The sequence below is a fragment of the Myxocyprinus asiaticus genome, chromosome 21 (genome assembly GCF_019703515.2).
Source record: "Myxocyprinus asiaticus isolate MX2 ecotype Aquarium Trade chromosome 21, UBuf_Myxa_2, whole genome shotgun sequence".
In the NCBI taxonomy this organism is placed as follows: Eukaryota; Metazoa; Chordata; class Actinopteri; order Cypriniformes; family Catostomidae; genus Myxocyprinus; species Myxocyprinus asiaticus.
Window position 1 is genome coordinate 19,294,475 of NC_059364.1, and position 17,963 is coordinate 19,312,437.

The following is a 17,963-nucleotide window of genomic DNA, read 5'->3' on the forward strand; positions in this document are numbered from 1 at the left end:
TTAGTTGCATCACAGAAATAAAGAAACAAGTTTCTTCAATTGAACCCACTGATAGTGGCATTTATTTGCACATGCTGTCTGCATCATTTTAGTGCCCGATTCACAAAAAGGAATAATGCGAATCCAATTTGTTTTTGCTGAACGTAATTCACATCTTACATGATGGTTCGGAGTACTAGGTTGTGAAGAATGTAGCAGACTACAATGATCTGGCAAACTTAACTGGGACTGCCCAGTATCACTCCAACACTGCAAACCAGGCACCTAAATTGGTTCTTTAAAATACATAAAAGTACGCTTGACTACAATGCATTTGATATACACTGATGAGCCAAAATATTATGACCACCTGCCTAATATGCTGTTGGTCCTCCGCATGCTGCCAAAACAGCACCGACCCGCCGAGGCATGGACTCTACAAGACCCCTGAAGGTGTCCTCTGGTATCTGGCACCAAGAGATTAGCAGCAGATCCTTCAAGTCCTGTAAGTTGCGAGGTGGAGCTGCCGTGGATCGGACTTGTTGATCCAGCACATCCCACAGATGCTCAATTGAATTGAGATCTGGGGAATTTGGAGGCCAGGGAAACACCCTGAACTCTTCATCATGTTCCTCAAACCATTCCTGAACAATGTGTGCAGTGTGCCAGGGCGCATTATCCTGCTGAAGAGGCCACTGCCATCAGGGAATACCATAGCCATGAAGGGGTGTACCTGGTCTGCAACGATGTTTAGGTAGGTGGCATGTTTCAAATTGACGTTAACATGAATGGCCGGACCCAGGTTTTTCCAGCAGAACATTGCACAGAGCATCACACTCCCTCCACTGGCTTGTCGTCTTCCCAAAGTGCACCCTGATGCCATCACTTCCCCAGGTAAACGGTGCACACGTACCACTTGATGTAAAAGAAAATGGGACTCATCAGACCAGACAACCTTCTTCCATTGCTCCAAGGTCCAGTTCCGACTCTCGTGTGCCCATTTTAGGAGCTTTTGACGGTGGACAGGGGACATCATGGGCAGTCTGACCGGTCTGCAGCTATGCAGCCCCATATGCAGCAGGGTGTGATGCACTGTGTGTTGTGGCAAATTCCTCCCGTGACAATCATTAAAATTTTTGGTGACTTGTGCCACAGTAGACCTTCTGTCGGTTCTGACCAGACAGGATAGCCTCCGCTGCCCTCGCACATTGATAAGCCTTGGGTGCCCAACACCCAGTCGTCGGTTTGTCCCTCCTTGGACCACTGTTGGTAGGTACTCACCAATGCTGACCGGGAGCAACCCACGAGCCTTGCCTTTTCAGAGATGCTCTGACCCAGTCATCTGGCCAAAAAAATGTGGCCCTTATCAAAGTCGCTTAGGTCTTTACTCCTGCCCATTTCTCCTGCATTAAACACATTGACTACGAGTACTGATTGTTTGCTTACCATCTAATCTTACCAGACCTTGACCTGTGGCCTTGTTAGGAGATGATCAATGTTATTCGCTTCACATGTGAGTGCTCATAATGTTTTGGCTCATTGGTGTTTGTCTGGATATATGCCCAGTTTTAAATGACTGCTGCCATAATCTATTCTAAAATAAGCATAATTTGCAAAAGAGTTGTGTTTGTGTGGAAAAGAATGATAATTACTTAATTTTAAGATGCTTAGTGCTGGGTTAAGATGGATTACAAGGGTTAATGAATAAGACACAGGTTTGTGTGTGTCCCTCAATCTTATGAAAGACTTCAGTGCAATGATACTTTTGTTCAGAGAACAATTCATAAAATTGACCAATACCAATTAAAGGCTGACAACATTACTATATTATGTCCTCAAACTAATATACATGGAAAAAAAAAAAATCAAAATGTCAACTGTCTGGTACAAAATAGAATAAATAATGAACCCGTTTCTGTATCCATTTCTCTTTTCCTGAGGCCTTTTTCACCTTCTCCTAAAACACCATTTAATGGAAAACAACTGTCAGAAAGCAGAGCCATATTGTTGAATAAGACACTTGAACCCAGCTGTCAACTTGTCATAAAGAGCATTATTCAAGTGTCAGATAAATCAAAATGATTGGAAGTCATGCTGTCAGGATGACATCAATAGGTGAACAAAATTATTTGCATCCAGGGCTGCTGGCTCACGGCAACAAACCAGGTTGCTTTAAGCTTTTGAAAATAAAATGCATAGAACATAAACACTTCATGCACATTGGTTAATTTACATTTATGCATTTGGCAGACTTAAAGTGCATTCACGCTATACATTTTATCAGAATGCGTTCCCTAGGAATCGAATCCACAGCCTTGGCATTGTTAGGAGCATGCACTACCAGTTGAGCTACATAAACACATCAAATGCAGTATTAACCTTATTAGTAGAATTACCAATGAGCAATTACAGCAATTGTTTTATCTCTTTCCTTTGCCTCGGGCCTCCACAAAACTGTACTCAGGGAGTTTCGCAAATAGAACCTCTTTGTTTGTCAGTACGGTCAGAAAAAAAAATACTACTCATATCCGGAGAGGCAGTAACAAAGCTTGATCTATTGTGCAGAGGTTATAAAAACATAATTGTGAGATATTAGTGGAGCTCCCAAAAGTTAATGATATCACTGAGGTTGAAATAAAGATGAGAGTGAAAGCCCTCACTGCACTTTTCCTCTCAGCTAAAATACAGCAAATCACAGACACCATAGATCTCTGATCAGGCAAACAGCATTGCTTTGCAATATTCCATACGAAGCAGAGGGTGTCAAAACCCAAAGGCTGGCTCAGCAACCTTAAATAAATAAATACGCTACTGTTTTATCATCACACAGATTTACAACACACTTATTTACAAATATACTGGCTGCGATTGGCAGCATGCTCAGTCATGGGCGCATTTCATCAAGGTTAAGGGGCATGCTCGACTGATTAAATGGGATTCCTGGAACACATGCAAATGGGTTGAGGAAGGAGAGGCACTGCAGGGCTCTTCTGGCCAGGAAGCCTCAGCTGAAAATTTAACCAAGGAGCATTTATACACCCGCAAAGGAGGCTTGACTAAATGCTGTCATAAGTAATGACCTGCTTGACATCGTAAAGTGCTCCTCTGGGTCTAATGAGTGAGGAGAGCTGACAGGCCCGATGGGTCTGAGTTGAGGTTGCAAGAGTTAGATCCCACTAAATCAAAGTGCCTTCCCCATTCCCCCTTATCCTGCCCAACCAGAACCTGTTAGATTAACACTACAATCTCCATCTTTCAACCAATAAGAGCGCTTAGGGTGTACAAGGTCATTATTTTGTTGCTTGTTGACTTGTTAGTGGATACAACTGAAATAAACAGAGATTTCGTCATCTACATTATATTACATATACATAACAAATCAGTCATTGTTGGGAATTTCTTTTTAAAGACTTTAGTATTTTCCACAGGGGTGTGTAGGCGTAAATCAGACCCAAAAGGAAAGAAAACGTAGTCTCAGCCACAGACAGCACACTCTTGAACAACCCACAGTCCATTTGCTAATTGTCTGATGCATACTGCACTCAAAACTGTAAAACACTTTCTGTTTCTGGCAAGCTTTAACCTGACTGACTAGCTTTACGTAACTTCCGAGAGTAAGGACACACAGATTTTTTTTTCCTATCAGTGCGCCTGGAAACAAAGTCTTGTTTAAAAGGTACCAGGTTGATAATCTGAATGCTTCTGATGATAAATTAACCACTTAAGAACAAATCACTAATCATTATTTTAACATTATTTTCCATGTCCTTCTATTATTGTGGTATAATCTATTTCAGATCAAACCGTACTAAACAGCACGTAAAAACAAAACAAACTGTCATTGGGCACTTTACATGTCCGTCAGACTGCCAATACCCATCTTAGTGGGTTGGTCTTGGCCAGAATAAAGTTGCAATGTGGACCAGACCTTATGCTGTTTAGTCAAAGGTCTGGCTGCGCAAGACTAAAGAAAGCTAAATTGTATTATCATCCAAAAGATGTCGAAGTTTAAAAAAACCAGCTAACTACAATTGTCTAATTAAGGTCTTATGAGTAAAGCCCAGTGTTTCACATGTCTAAAGGCAGCCCTTGTGAAAACAGTTCCACTAATAACTTGATTTATTTAATTTGCACTGTTTTGCTGGTCAATATGCTTACAAAAACACACTGTGTAATGGTTGCTGGGAATTCCCTCCCTTCAGAGACAGTGAAATGAGAGGGTTGCAGATGTGAAGGTGTTTGTGGAGGGCTAGTAGAATTCTGTGCACTGAGCCAGCAGTGTGAATTTATCAGAGCCCACTATTTTGACACTTTCATTTCAGGGTAAAGCTGAGGCTCAACTACAATTTAACAAGACAGGCTCTAATTTGTATTTTGCCTCTTTCCATAGCCATTACACCTCCGTTGTCAATCAAAATAGCAGAGGCTGTTCATTGTGTGACAATTAGTCCAATGGCCACTGACAGAATTTTAATATCGTCAGAGAGGCTTTCCATTTCCACGTTATGGGGATGGTATCGTGCTACATCATGGTTAAATACAGTAGCAGTGAATTAGAAAATGCAACACCCACCCAATTGTACACATAAACATCTATATTTAAATAAAACAAATCTGGGTTCATTTTGACCAATGATTCTCCATAAAAATCATTTTACAGGAATTACTGGAGTGGATTTCCATTTGTATGTCAGGTACCAATCCTGGGAATTAATACATTTAAATGATCATACTCAGTGTACAAATGTCACCAATAAAACAAACAGAAAATGTCCAATGATTTAAATGTGGCTTATCAGCCGATTCAGTTTACTGAGCTTCCATCCCCCATGCCCCTTGAGGAAGACCACTTTGTGATCCATAGGAAACAGTTATTAACTTATAGCATTTGGCGTCCAATTAGTCACACAGGCAGTTCCTCTACAGTAAGTGGAAGGACTAATATGTTTGCTGGCTTGTGAGCAAGTTTTAATCCACACAAGCACTCACAAATAACAATATCTAGCTAATTCATTATTTTAGAGCAAACCATAACAAGAACCGCATATATTCACTACAGAAATTTCAAATATTGATTACTTAATATTTTAATAAACACCATGATTTTTGCAGGCCTGATATTTCCAAGTTTTTTTATGATTAAATAAACCCTGAATGATTCCTTGCCCTGTTATGTGGTCCAGTGGTCCTGGAATCTATAATCTCCTGTAAAACATACAGTTTTGACATGCAGTCCATTGCAAGCACACATCCTTCTGACTTGCTACCGTTGTCAAATAACCGCTGTTCATGATGTTTCTTTTAATATCGCACATTGAAATATCTAGTCTGACATACCAGTGCCCTCTGTTGATGATAAAGGGAACTAAAGAACTTGCTTGTTCAACATAGCAGAAAAGCATTTAAATGAAATGTTTCTGCTCAAAATTATAAAGTCTAATACAGCAAAGAACTATATAAAGAGTTCCCATACCATATGAGCCACAAATTTAAGACTTTTCCAGTCATTCATGATTACTGGATAGATTTGTAGAAATCATTTTATTGAGAATGCACACACAAAGAGCAATTTCTATCACATTAAATACTTTAGAGCCAAGCATAACTCCACAAATTTCTAGTGGTCAACCGATATGGGTTTTTTTAATGGCTGAAGCCGATATCCAGGGAGCAGGGTGGCTGATAAAATGCTGATACATCACACAATTTAATATAGTAAATAACATAAAAATAAAATGGCTAAAAAATGAATAAATTCTTATTTAGCACTATATTTACTCAATTTCACACTAAACTTTAACTTTGTAAAAAATTATCTAAAAACATAATATTGTATTTTAAATGGTAGATAAGCATTTTCGTCTGATTTCTGTTTAGTCATCAAATTTTTATAATTTATTTGCACATGAAGAAATTGTTAATATATTAGGAAGAAAGAAATAACAGTACACACAGTATTTCAGCAACCATGGATGGCATGTCCACGTTAGCAGTCGCATTTTCTCCAAAAATACCAAATCAAACAAATTGCACATACAGTGCATAGTGAATAAGACATTTACTCACAGCACACGTGAAGCATTTTTACTTTGAAGTTGCTCTCACGTGCTTGTGCGGATCCAGGGCGAGCAGCACCAATCTCCTGACAATTTAAACGGCCTGGATCATCTGCTTGGATTATCACAAACTGACCATAATGATTTGTGAATCAAAGGAACTTTTGATCCTGATCCTGAAGTTTTTGATTCTGACTGATAGAATATGCGCTTCAGAGGAAGATATTAGATGAGCTTTCGACGGGAAGAAAATGCTGGATTTTCGTGAGGTTAATGAATTACATCTTTTTAAACTAGATATCTGCATATTTGCAGATGGTATATAATAGAAGTTTTATTGATATGTGCCTTTAATCATTCGAAAAGTTACAGGGAACTGTTGAGGAGAGGTTGTTAGAATATGTGCTTCAGGGGAAGATTTATGAGTGTTGCACAAGATACTGGATCTGCTGAAGTTGTGTGAGGTTGGTTTATTACATCTGTTTAAACGAGATATTCGCATATTTGCAGACGGTATATTAGGGGTGCACAGATCGATCGGCCACCGTTCGAAATCGGCCGATCTTCATCTTAAATCCATAATCGGCCGATTGTGCCTAGATTTAGGGCCGATCTTTTTTGCAGCACGCAGGGAATCACACATACACTGCTCCTCTAATAAATGAGTGCTTGCTCAGCCCTTGAGCATGACAGAATGGCCTCTGAAGGGTGAGTTGTTGGCAATTCTAAGCATTCACGAATGTAAACTTTCAGACATGATGTAATTCACATGAATATGTTGTTTTGTTTTTAGAAATGTATAAGAATTACATGTGTATGAATATTACGTTGCTCATTTTCTAGAGTCATTACGGTAGTAATTCTGACTTGCTGCACAGTAAGCAGCAAGAGGATACAGAGGCTGCTAATGGGTATCAGATGCTGTGCGATATAGATTGTTTGAGCCATCGTGCTTTAAGCTTTACTCTCTTTAACATGAGCGCTCTCGGTGTCAGACAAACATGTGAGCTCTCCAGGTGCTCTCAATATCGCATCATCAGTCACTCATGCCCAAGTACTCCAGAGTGCAGTCTGGACGATGGGGCGTGGTGACACATTGGGGAGGGGTGACACATGTAGCTCCGCCCACACCTGATTTCATTGGTTTATACAGCAGAGCTTATTAGTGTATGGTGTTGAGAAGTATGATGCTTTAAGATAAACGTACACAGTTTTATGAGGACATACACAAATTATTACGTCTGTGTATTACTGTATGATAATAAAGCTCAAAAAGTAAATGAAGAGAAAACGCAAAAACCGGCACACATTTTCTCTTAATTATAAGCAATTAATTATAAACAAACGTGACGTTCAGAGCAGAATTCAGAGTTATTTTAGTACAGTATCTGTAACTGAGATTCTGATGTGCGTGCATGCCTCTCATATCTGTCCCTCATGTTGATATCAGACACACTGAATCATTTCGTGAAGTTTTTGTGCATGTTCATGCATTTGATTTTTTTACATTTTCTAATCATGCAGTTATTTCCCTTTTAAAACCTTACATTACCAGCAAATTGTAAACTCTTGTTTTATTATGCAGTGCTCCACTGCTGTGGCACAATGAGCCCAATGTCTGAATGTGTTTGAAGTGGACAGCACAGAATTGTCACAGCTCCAGCTGACTATTATTATGCAGCTAAAAAACTTTTAATTAATTAAATTTTTAATGCCTAAGGTCACAAATAAGTGGCATAAGAATGAAAATAAGAAATGAAATTCCAGCTTTAAATAATTAAAAGAACCAACATAATGGCTCACATATTTTATCAAAATGTAGACGAGGGACACATGGGATGAGTCTGCCATAACTTTTTATTAGCACTTATTATGCGATGCAAATTAACTTTATCATTTTATTTGGCTTGCATGGACATCTTCTAATATGCTTCTTGCTGCTGCTGCTGCTGGAGAAAGAAAAGAAAAGTATCCGTCTCTCTCCTTTTGCCCCCTGTGAACGAGTTTTATCAATATAATATAGCTGCCAATGTATTGAAAACCTTAAAATATGCCTCCTACTGCTTACCTGATAAAACAGTATGGTGCTTCACAATTGCTGTGAATGACACCGAGCTATGGTTAAGCTATTAAGCTGCATTAAAGTCTTGAACATCACGTTGATTTTTAAAAATATATCAATTAACTTTACACCGACCAGTTTCTCTTACCTCGCGCAATGACAACATCCTCATGTTCCTCCTCCTCCTAAATTGTTCTACTGTTTTAAGTTTGAACTGCCCCTTGTGTCGGAACTATTCGGTATTTAGGCATGTCGCCCTGCCCAATCGTCCAGACTGCAGTCTGGGTCTACTCTTCATCCCAGAGCTATTCTGCAAGGATTCCAATTTAAATTAGATTAATGTTGGTCACAATACCTCTAATAACAGATATAACTGTTTAACCTTCAATAATGGCACCGCGTCTTCACGCATTTACTAATTATTGAGCAAATGCGTGAAGACGCATTTGCTCAATGCGTCTTCAAGCATTTGGCGAGAGTAAACAAATCATAGTTATTAATGATTTCTCACTGGAGCAGTTTTAGAGCTTGTAATGGATATATTTTTCTTATTTTTGAATGTATCTCTGCTGTGTGTTGCTCTCATGGTTTTTACTGGTTGTCAGTATGTCACAATGACCTTTTGATATTGACAACAGAACTATTCATAACCGTTTTCAATAAAAATAAAATGTCAGCAATTCACAATTAATGTAACTTTAATGACATTTTGGTAACACTTAATAAAAAGGTTTCATTTCTTTAACATTAGTTAATGCATTAGGTATCATGAACAAAAAATGAACAATATATTTTTTACAGTGTTTATTAATCATAATGTTAGTAAATGTTGTTCATTGTTAGTTCATAGTGCATTAATGTTAACACTAATACAACTTTTTATTTTAAAAATGTATTAGTTTATGTTGTAACTAACATTAAGTTCATTAGTTCATGTTAACTACAGTAATGTTAATGTTAACAAATGGAACCTTTTTGTAAAGTGTTACTGTAATTTTACTGTGTGGGGCATAAGCATATAACTGCAGCATATAATAATCAGTATCAGCCTCAAATTTCCTGATCGGTGCACCACTACGGTATATGATATTAGTTTTATTGATATTTGCCTTTTTAGCATTAGACAAGACAGTTAAATGTTACAGGGAACTATTGAGGAGAGAGAGGAAGAATGAAACAGGCAAGCTCTTTAACATTATGAGCTCAAACGTGTCTGCCGCGACACTGATATGTGGACCGTTTAAATGACACTGTATTGAACACTGGTCTATTATTGTAGTAACACGATAGCACATAACAACAAAACGAACCGTGACTGGTCGTTTACATGTCTCAGTTGCTTCACATACAACAGGCGATTCTCAGCGCACTCAAGAAACAAATTGGTCAAAGGGGAAAATTTATCGGCCGATTTCAGAATATCGTCCGACTTATCGGCCTTGGTGATATATCAATCGACCACTACAAATTTCTATTCACTATTGAAATTTCCATTACTTTTTAAGATTGTATTAAGTTCCCTTACTTTTCCAGGCCTGGAAATCACAATTTTAAAATCCCCTAATATTTCTAGGTTTGCCATGACAGTGGGAACCTTATAGATTTTTGGGAAAATTAAAAAAATACTCTCGCCTACACAGTTTAGAGACAGGGCACTAGTACAGATCCATAAATAACCATTACACAGCATGCATGTATGGCACTGGCATACTTTACTACAGCTGCAAGCAATGTAAACGACACCGCATTGATTCAGTACGACGATTAAAGAGAACAAATATATTATAAGACTGTATTTAGCGTAGGCGAGCTATATCATGACGAGATTTCCTCAACTCTACGGTATGCATCTAATCAGTGGGCACAGCCCTGAAGGGTTGATGTATGCTCACCAAACATGTTTGTGCAGTAAGAAATAGATTAAGGAAACAGTTGAGAAATGGAAAAACACTAAGGCTGAGCCAAAGAGCAAAAGCACAGTTCAAGCTCTTAAGTGGACAGTTTAAGGAGCTGGCCCTCTCAAGCATGCTTCATTAGAATGAGGTGCACTTTGCTAATGGCTTTGATTGGCTCCCTTATAGATTTAATGGCTGCGTTAATTAAATTGGATAGAGCCATAAAAAGATACAGACAGCTATTGATTTATACAGGTCTGAGATTATTCTATCAAAATCATTTAAGCACGGAGGAAAAATCCTGAGATCTTGGCTGAAGCTCACAAGTACAAGAAAAGCACGATAGCACAGAAATGGCTTTTGAAAAATCAAAGACTGTAATTTGTCTTGAGAACAGTCTTGAGAAGGAATAAACTCATAGAACTAGTTGTGGTGTAACTTAGTGGTTACATATGTGGGGTAGTTACTTGGGATGTGCACGAGAAATCGAGTACTTGTTCTGCACCAGCAACTCAACAATTAAAAACACTACTCGAATATTGCAAATTGATTTTCCTTTGCACATTTGCCTGCTGTAAGCAGCGCTGAATACTGTACTTTCCCCTTGAATCTCTCACCAAATCTCACAGCAATTAAAAAAATGGAGTCAACTGGGGGCACTGTGGAAGTGTGCCGTCGAAGGTGTTGGATGACAGAACATATGACACCGTCTTTGGCCAAGTGTGAAATCAAGTGTGACACTACTATTTTGATTCTTATTGCATTCTACTCTACTTGTAAACAGTTCTAGTTAAAGTCATGCAAATGAACAGACGAGGATCTGCGTTACATCTCTAAACACCAACAGAGCGCATTTTATAAAAAGCTAATTTTCTGAATAACAACATGTGAAATTATAATAATGTGATAGCCTTTATGTAGACTTTATGTGTGCGTTATCCTAATGCTGTCAGTATTAGTTGCTATACAAGCTCCGGATGAATGTAAATGTTTTTTTTTTTGTTGTTTTTTTTTAACTATTATTTCTAAATCTATTTTTTTTTCTTCATTTGTTTTTTTATTTTTTATTATTATTTCTATAATAGAAACAAAATAGACTGGTGGACAACATTTATTGTCAGCCCACTGAAAATTCTGTTTCAGCTATAAGTTTTATAACTGAAAACAAAAACTACATTTGGGCATAAGCTGTATGGCTGCCCTTTGTCGTATTCTTTCACTCCATCCATACTGCTCAACAAAACTGCAAAATGATACACCAAACTAGCCAAGATGCAAAACAACACTACTGACAAAATAGCTGTCAACTGGCCTACATTTAAAGGGATAGTTCACCCAAAAAAGAAAATTCTCTCATAATTTACTCACCCTCATGCCATCCCAGATGTGTAAGACTTTCTTTCCTCTGCTGAACACAAATATTTTGTAGAAGAATATCTCAGTTCTGTAGGTCCAAACAATGCAAGTGAATAGTGACCAGAACTCCAAAAGCTCCAAAAAGGAGATAAAGCATAAAAGTAATCCATAAGACTCCAGTGGTTTAATAAATGTCTTCTGAGGCAATCCAGTTGGTTTTGTGTGAGAACAGACCAAAATATAACTCCTTTTTCACTGTACAGCTTGACAATTATGATTTCAAACTCAATTACACTTCCTATAGAGCCATCTAGCAATCTGCGCATGCGTCAAGCATTAGGAAGTGTAATTGAGCTTGAAATCATGATTGTGCCTAGAGACTGCAATGACAAGATGTAAAGTGAAAAAGCACAAGTTACACTTTGCTTTGTTCTCACCCAAAACCAACTGGATCGCTTCAGAAGACATTAGTTTAACAATGCTGAGTCTATCTCCTTTTTGGAGCTTTTGGAGTTCTGGTCACCATTCACTTGCATTGCATGGACCTACAGAACTGAGATATTATTCAAAAAATCTTTGTTTGTGTTCTGCGAAAGAAAGTCATACACATCTGGGATGGCATGAGGGTGAGTAAATGATGAGAGAATTTTCATTTTTTGGGTGAACTCTATGTCAAGCTCTTTGTGGAATAAGATTACTCAACCTCAAGCACTCTCAAGTCATCTCCGTTAGGCCCACCATCAAGACTAGCTTCTGGCTATGTGCAAGACTGTAGCCCATCTGTTGAGTGTGTTTATTTGCAGTAAACAGGGTCCTCATCTCCCTGGCTTTCCTCTGCCAGCTGCTGCTCGTTATGCTGAATGCCCACCTCTGTCTTAATTGACTAGTGCTAGATGCAAAAAGATCCCCAGGGACGAGGTAGCAGAAGGGGCAGATGCGGACTGCTTGGTGCATATCCACTTGGAGGATAGCTTGCTTCTTCTCTTTGACTGAAGAGTGTGTGCCAATAAATTCAAACCAGTCAGATTAAACAATCAGGGAGCCTTTTTAGTATCATGGGGCCTTCTGGTCCCACTGTGACACATTGCAAGAAATCACACTTAAGGACTTGGTGCTTTCTCACTTCATAAAAGCAACAATATTAGGGCTTTAATTATACAGCAGCTGTAACGTTTTGCAATTATATTACAGACCGTCAAAACAGCATCATGGAAAGAGGATTATTTGTAGTAGGCCTATAATGGTTTATACTAGGATTGTCAATTAAACTGGCTCCACCTATTTATTACACTTTTTAAAGTTTTATTAATTATCTTTTACTGTGAAAACCTAATTTGATGTTGAACTGAATTACTCATTATCTGCTTATGTACAGTTTGTTTAAACTCATTAGTGGTTTGTGCAAGTTGTAGATTTAATTGATTACATGCTGACTTAGTTTCCATTCATGATACTATCAAATGCAAATCAACCATCAGCATGCATATTATTTGGGACACTTTGAACTATGTTGATATGGGGTATGTCAATTGCTTCTCCAGCTCATTTAACACATGGTAAAATATCAGTGCAAATACAATGGACAAAAATATTTGACATCTCTGAGAAAAAGTTAACTCATAAGGAAACTGTCAATCTGTGTTTTTAGAAAAATGTGTTATGCCTTACCTCAGTGCAGAGAACGTTCAAAGCTGTGAAGTCCCATCTTTTAGCATGTGCTATGTTGTAACTCAATATTGCGTCCTGTAAAATGATGAAGATTAAAAAAACAAAATTTGGTTTTTAAAAGAAGCATACCATCTACATTGGCAAGAAAAAAAATAATGTGAACCCTTTGGAATTAGCTGGTTTTATGCATTAATTAAAATGTGATCTCACCTTCATCAAAGTCACAAGTATAGACAAACACAATCTACTTAAGCTAACAACACAGACAATTGTAATCTTTCATGTCTTTATTGAACACATCCCATTAAACATTCACAGTGCTGTGGAAAATACAAGTGAACCCTTGGATTTAATAACTGGTCGATCCTCCTTTGGCAGCATTAACCTCAACCAAGTGTTTCCGGTAGCTGCAGATTAGACCTGCACAACGTTCAGAAGAATTTTGGATCATCTTCCTTACAGAACTGCTTCAGCTCAAATATATTCTTAGGATATCTGGTGTGAACGGCTCTCTTGAGGTCATTTCACAGCGTTTCTTTTGGGTTAAGGTCTGGGCTCTGACTGGGCCACTCCAAAAGGTGGATTTCCTTTTTGAAGCCATTCTGTAATAGTGGATTTACCTGGATGCTTAAGGTCATTGATGTTTAGGGTCACTCTCCTGCTGCATCGCCCAACTTTTACTGAACTTCAACTGGCGCACAGGCACCCTGACACTGTCCTGTAGGATATCTTGGTAAACTTTCCCCTTGATGATTGCAAGCGGTCCAGACCCTGAAGTAGCAAAGCAGCCCCAAATCATGAATCCACCATACTTCACCTCTGGGATGATGTTTCCATGTTGGTATGTGGTGCCCTTTTTATGCCATACGTAGTGCTATGTGTTCTTCCCAAACAATTCAGCCATAGTTTCATCAGTCAACAAAACATTTTCCCAGTAGTGTTGTGGAGTGTCAAGGTGGTCTTTGGCAAACTTCAGGCATGCAGCAATGTTTTTTGTTGGAAAGCAGCAGCTTCCTTCATGGTGTCCTGCAATGGACACCATGCTTGTTTAATGTTTTCCAGATATTAGACTAATGAACAGTGATGTTAACCAGTTCCAATGATTCCTTCAAATCTTTAGCGGTCACTCTAGGGTTCTTTTTTACCTTATTGAGCTTTCTGCAGTGTGCCTTTTGAGTCATCTTGGCTTGACAGCCACTTCTAGGTAGAGTAGCCACAGAACTAAATCACCTCCATTTATATTCAATTTGTCCAACCATGGACTGATGAATATCTAAGCTCTTCCAGATAACTTTGTAAACCTTTCCATCTTTTTTTTTTTTTTTTTTTCCATTTTTCTCCCATTTTGGAATGCCCAATTCCCAATGTGCTTTTTAAGTCCTCGTGGTCGCGTAGTGATTCGCTTCAGTCCGGGTGGCGGTGGACGAATCCCAGTTTCCTCCGCGTCTGAGACCGTCAACCCGCGCATCTTATCACGTGGCTTGAGCACGTTGACATGGAGACATAGTGCATGTGAAGGCTTCACACCATCCACCACGGCAAATACGCTCAACTCACCATGCGCCCCACCGAGAACGAACCACATTATAGCGACCACGAGGAGGTTACCCCATGTGACTCTACCCTCCCTAGCAACCAGGCTAATTTGGTTGCTTAAGAGACCTGGCTGAAGTCACTCAGCACGCCCTGGGATTCGAACTAGCGAACTCCAGGGGTGGTAGCCAGCATCTTTTACCACTGAGCTACCCAGGTCCCTTGAGTGCTTTCTATAAGTCAAAGTAGCTCTAACCCACACCTCCAATCTTGTTTCATAATTGGATGTAGGTTTGCCAACTCCTGACTCTAATTAGCTTTCATTGATGTAATTAGCCTAGGGGGTTCACATACTTTTCCCCCAACCTACACTGTAAATGTCTGAATGATGTATTCAGTATGTACAGATTAGTTAAAACAGATCATGTTTGTTCATTACTGTTACTTAGATGAAGATCAAACCAGATTTTAAGACAAATTTACACATAAATGCAGGTAATTCCAAAGTGTAATTTGGAATATACTTTTCCTTGCCATTGTACCATGTATAGTAAATTTAACAATTCAAACATTCTAATTTCAATTTTCAGATGCTTTTCATATCTTTGGCAAGGAAAACCACTGAATCACATGAACAGAAGTTAATACTATCATGTTGTTGAAAGTACAAGATTTATATCACAAGAAGAGCGATCCTACACATTTTGGTGCAATTCTGCCACCCTCTGGTGGTATTCAACACTTATTAATTTAGCACAACTCTTCTGTTTTGAAATGTTATATTTACATTTTGCCATTCAGCAGTACATATGTTCTCCTGAGATTTCCACCAAACATGTTAAAACCTACCCTAATATCAAGTGAACTTTTGCATCCACCTTGCAAAGCAGAACAAATCAACTCCCATCGACTCTGCACTCCACTTCCATCCTGGAAAAAAGGGAAATATCACATGCAGCATAATTTATCAATTTATATTACAATCAATTCATATTAAACTTCAGAAATATCACCAGCCAGTCAACATAAGTCTAGTCCCATATGTAATATAAAGTCAATGCAATTCATCCATTTTGACCAAAAGGAATTTTCAGTCACACTGCTATATGGCATGCAGCTAGCTCTTGTCAAATTAAGATTAACCTAAAAAGAAGAGGTCACCTCATTCTCCACAGGAAACAGATTCTTTTCTGAACAAGGCATCTTCACTGTCATATCATCCCAGGAATCTCTGAATTTGCTTGTATAGGGAACGGGGACTTCACCTTCTTTTAACAGGTCTGTCTATAAACCAAAGACACTCAAAGTCAATTTAAAAGGCTTTTACAATTACAGTTTCACCTCTGAATCACTACAATTTCGTAAGCAGGTCAGAATGTCATTGAAAAGGATTACAATGTTTTTTCAATGTTAGCTACTTGTAAAAATAGTACTTTTAAAAATGATAATAGTCTACTACAGATCTTGGTAATTGTGATGGAAAAACAATATATTTTCTTTAGGGCCAATAGATGGATTATTCACCACTTCAGTCCAAATCCTTTCAATGAAACATCAAAACACTGAGTTCTATGGTGTGCAGGCACAGCAGTGAGCTGCTCGGACATCCACAGCTCGATTAGACTCATACTGACAGGTCGCCCTTAGGCGCTGTCTGAGAACATCACAGTGTCACTGTGAGTGCTGTAGAAACCATGGCTTACCCTGATGAGTACTTTGTGATTGTCTGTTGCCCTGAGGTGTGGCAGGGGCTTTCCACACTGAGGCATTCTTCTAAGCTCCTCTACTGGGGTTCCAAGCCATTTCCTCTCTTTCTGCTCAGCCAACACTTGCCCACTAGAATGAAGGAACAAATTATTTTATTTACATTTTATGATTTTTAGATCATATTTCCCAATGATTTCATTTCAAGCCCTTTCAAAATTAAAGGAACAGTTCACCCTAAATAAACACTGTCATTATTTACTCACCCTCATGTTGTTCAGCATCTCTATGCCATTATCTTTTCAGTGGAACACAAAAACAGAATTTCTGAAGAATCATTACACAGCTCTTTTCCATACAACGCCAGAGACCACATCTTAGATTATCAGTGAATAAAAACATACATTTTAGAATATTCCTTAAAGCTATCAAATGGCTTCCTAAGACTTTGTCTGTTTGAAGCTTTTTATTGCTTTTTTGGAGCTTGACAGAAGTGAACACACTGAATTGTTGTTGTATGGAAAAGAGTTGCACAAAGATTCACCCAAAATTGACTATGTTTTCCAAATAAAGAAATTAAAAGCATACAGGTTTGAAACAACAGCAGTGTGAGTAAACAATGACAGAATTTTCATTTTGGATTAACTTTTCCTTTAAGAAAATCACAGCAAAATATCTGAAAACGCTACCTTGCAGAAGCAGATGTCTGTGTCTGCTTACAGTTAGGCTCATCCTTCACAGGACTTTTGGGAACAAAAGCACCAGCACTACAATTTTGCCCCTCTGTATCATCTGTTTCCATGTCTGTCACTTCAGATTTTTCTTTGATGTGGTCTAAAGCTTCAGGATTGGGGATTTGGGGTTTGGACTCCAACATTGGGCCAACCCCTATAAAAGAGCCTTGTGAGTCAGAGCAAGCAGAGGCATTTTCCTCAGAGTAGCTGGGCAGAGAGGCTTTACATGGTGGGCTCTCTGGGCTCATCATTTCCACATCAGGACAAAGTGTGTCACTTGCATTTAGGGATAAACTGAGGTTTGTTTTTCTCTCTGTAGTCGTGCAAGTTAGCTTGCCCAGCTTGTCATCTGGTGAGTTTGATTCAGAGGCCTTTTCTCCATTGCTTGGCTTTATCTGATTGGCTGCATCATTACCGAGAGTGGCATCCTCAATGCCCTTTGAGTCCATTTCACAGGATTGTACTTCTTCCAGCTTAGTGTGATCTTGCTCCTTTTGTTTTCTTTTGAAATCACACAATTTATCGCCATCTTTCATGGCTGCTTGAACGCTTTCCTTTCTTTCACACTCAAAAGACTTGTGGAGATCACTTCTTGCATCCTCATACTTTGTATCAGCACCATCATGACTGGCAAAGAAAACAAACACTTACTGCTTATTGCATCTGTCACCCGTTTAAAAATATATATCATGAAATCCACTAACCTGTTCAATTCTTTCTTAGATTCATCCATATTCATCTTAAACAGACTTCCAGCCAAATTACCTGCTGTAATATGCAAAGTGATCAATGAAATGAAATGGAAAGTTACATGTGTGCCATATCTCAACATAAAAGTAAAAACCCATTCACAGCATTCTTTTGAGATAAGCAGAGTAATGGATGGATTGCAACATAACTTGTTTGAAAGAGTTATTGCAAAAAGCTAAGCATGAAAATGGCATTTCAAGGGAATCAGGTCAAATGGTGTGCTTTC

General features: G+C 38.6%; 1 protein-coding gene across 2 annotated transcripts in view; it reads right to left on the minus strand.

The window, feature by feature from the left end:
- parga (poly (ADP-ribose) glycohydrolase a) overlaps positions 1-17,963 on the minus strand; it is a 44,783-nt gene that overhangs the window by 26,085 nt on the left and 735 nt on the right. For both annotated transcript variants that reach the window (XM_051647550.1, XM_051647549.1), the window contains exons 2-7: positions 17,692-17,755; positions 16,943-17,614; positions 16,253-16,385; positions 15,711-15,833; positions 15,399-15,479; positions 13,017-13,091 (exon numbers count right to left, since the gene is read on the minus strand). In XM_051647550.1, the coding sequence (XP_051503510.1) occupies positions 13,017-13,091; positions 15,399-15,479; positions 15,711-15,833; positions 16,253-16,385; positions 16,943-17,614; positions 17,692-17,726 (1,119 nt within the window). In that variant the 5' untranslated portion in view covers positions 17,727-17,755. The remainder of the gene's footprint in view (positions 1-13,016; positions 13,092-15,398; positions 15,480-15,710; positions 15,834-16,252; positions 16,386-16,942; positions 17,615-17,691; positions 17,756-17,963) is intronic.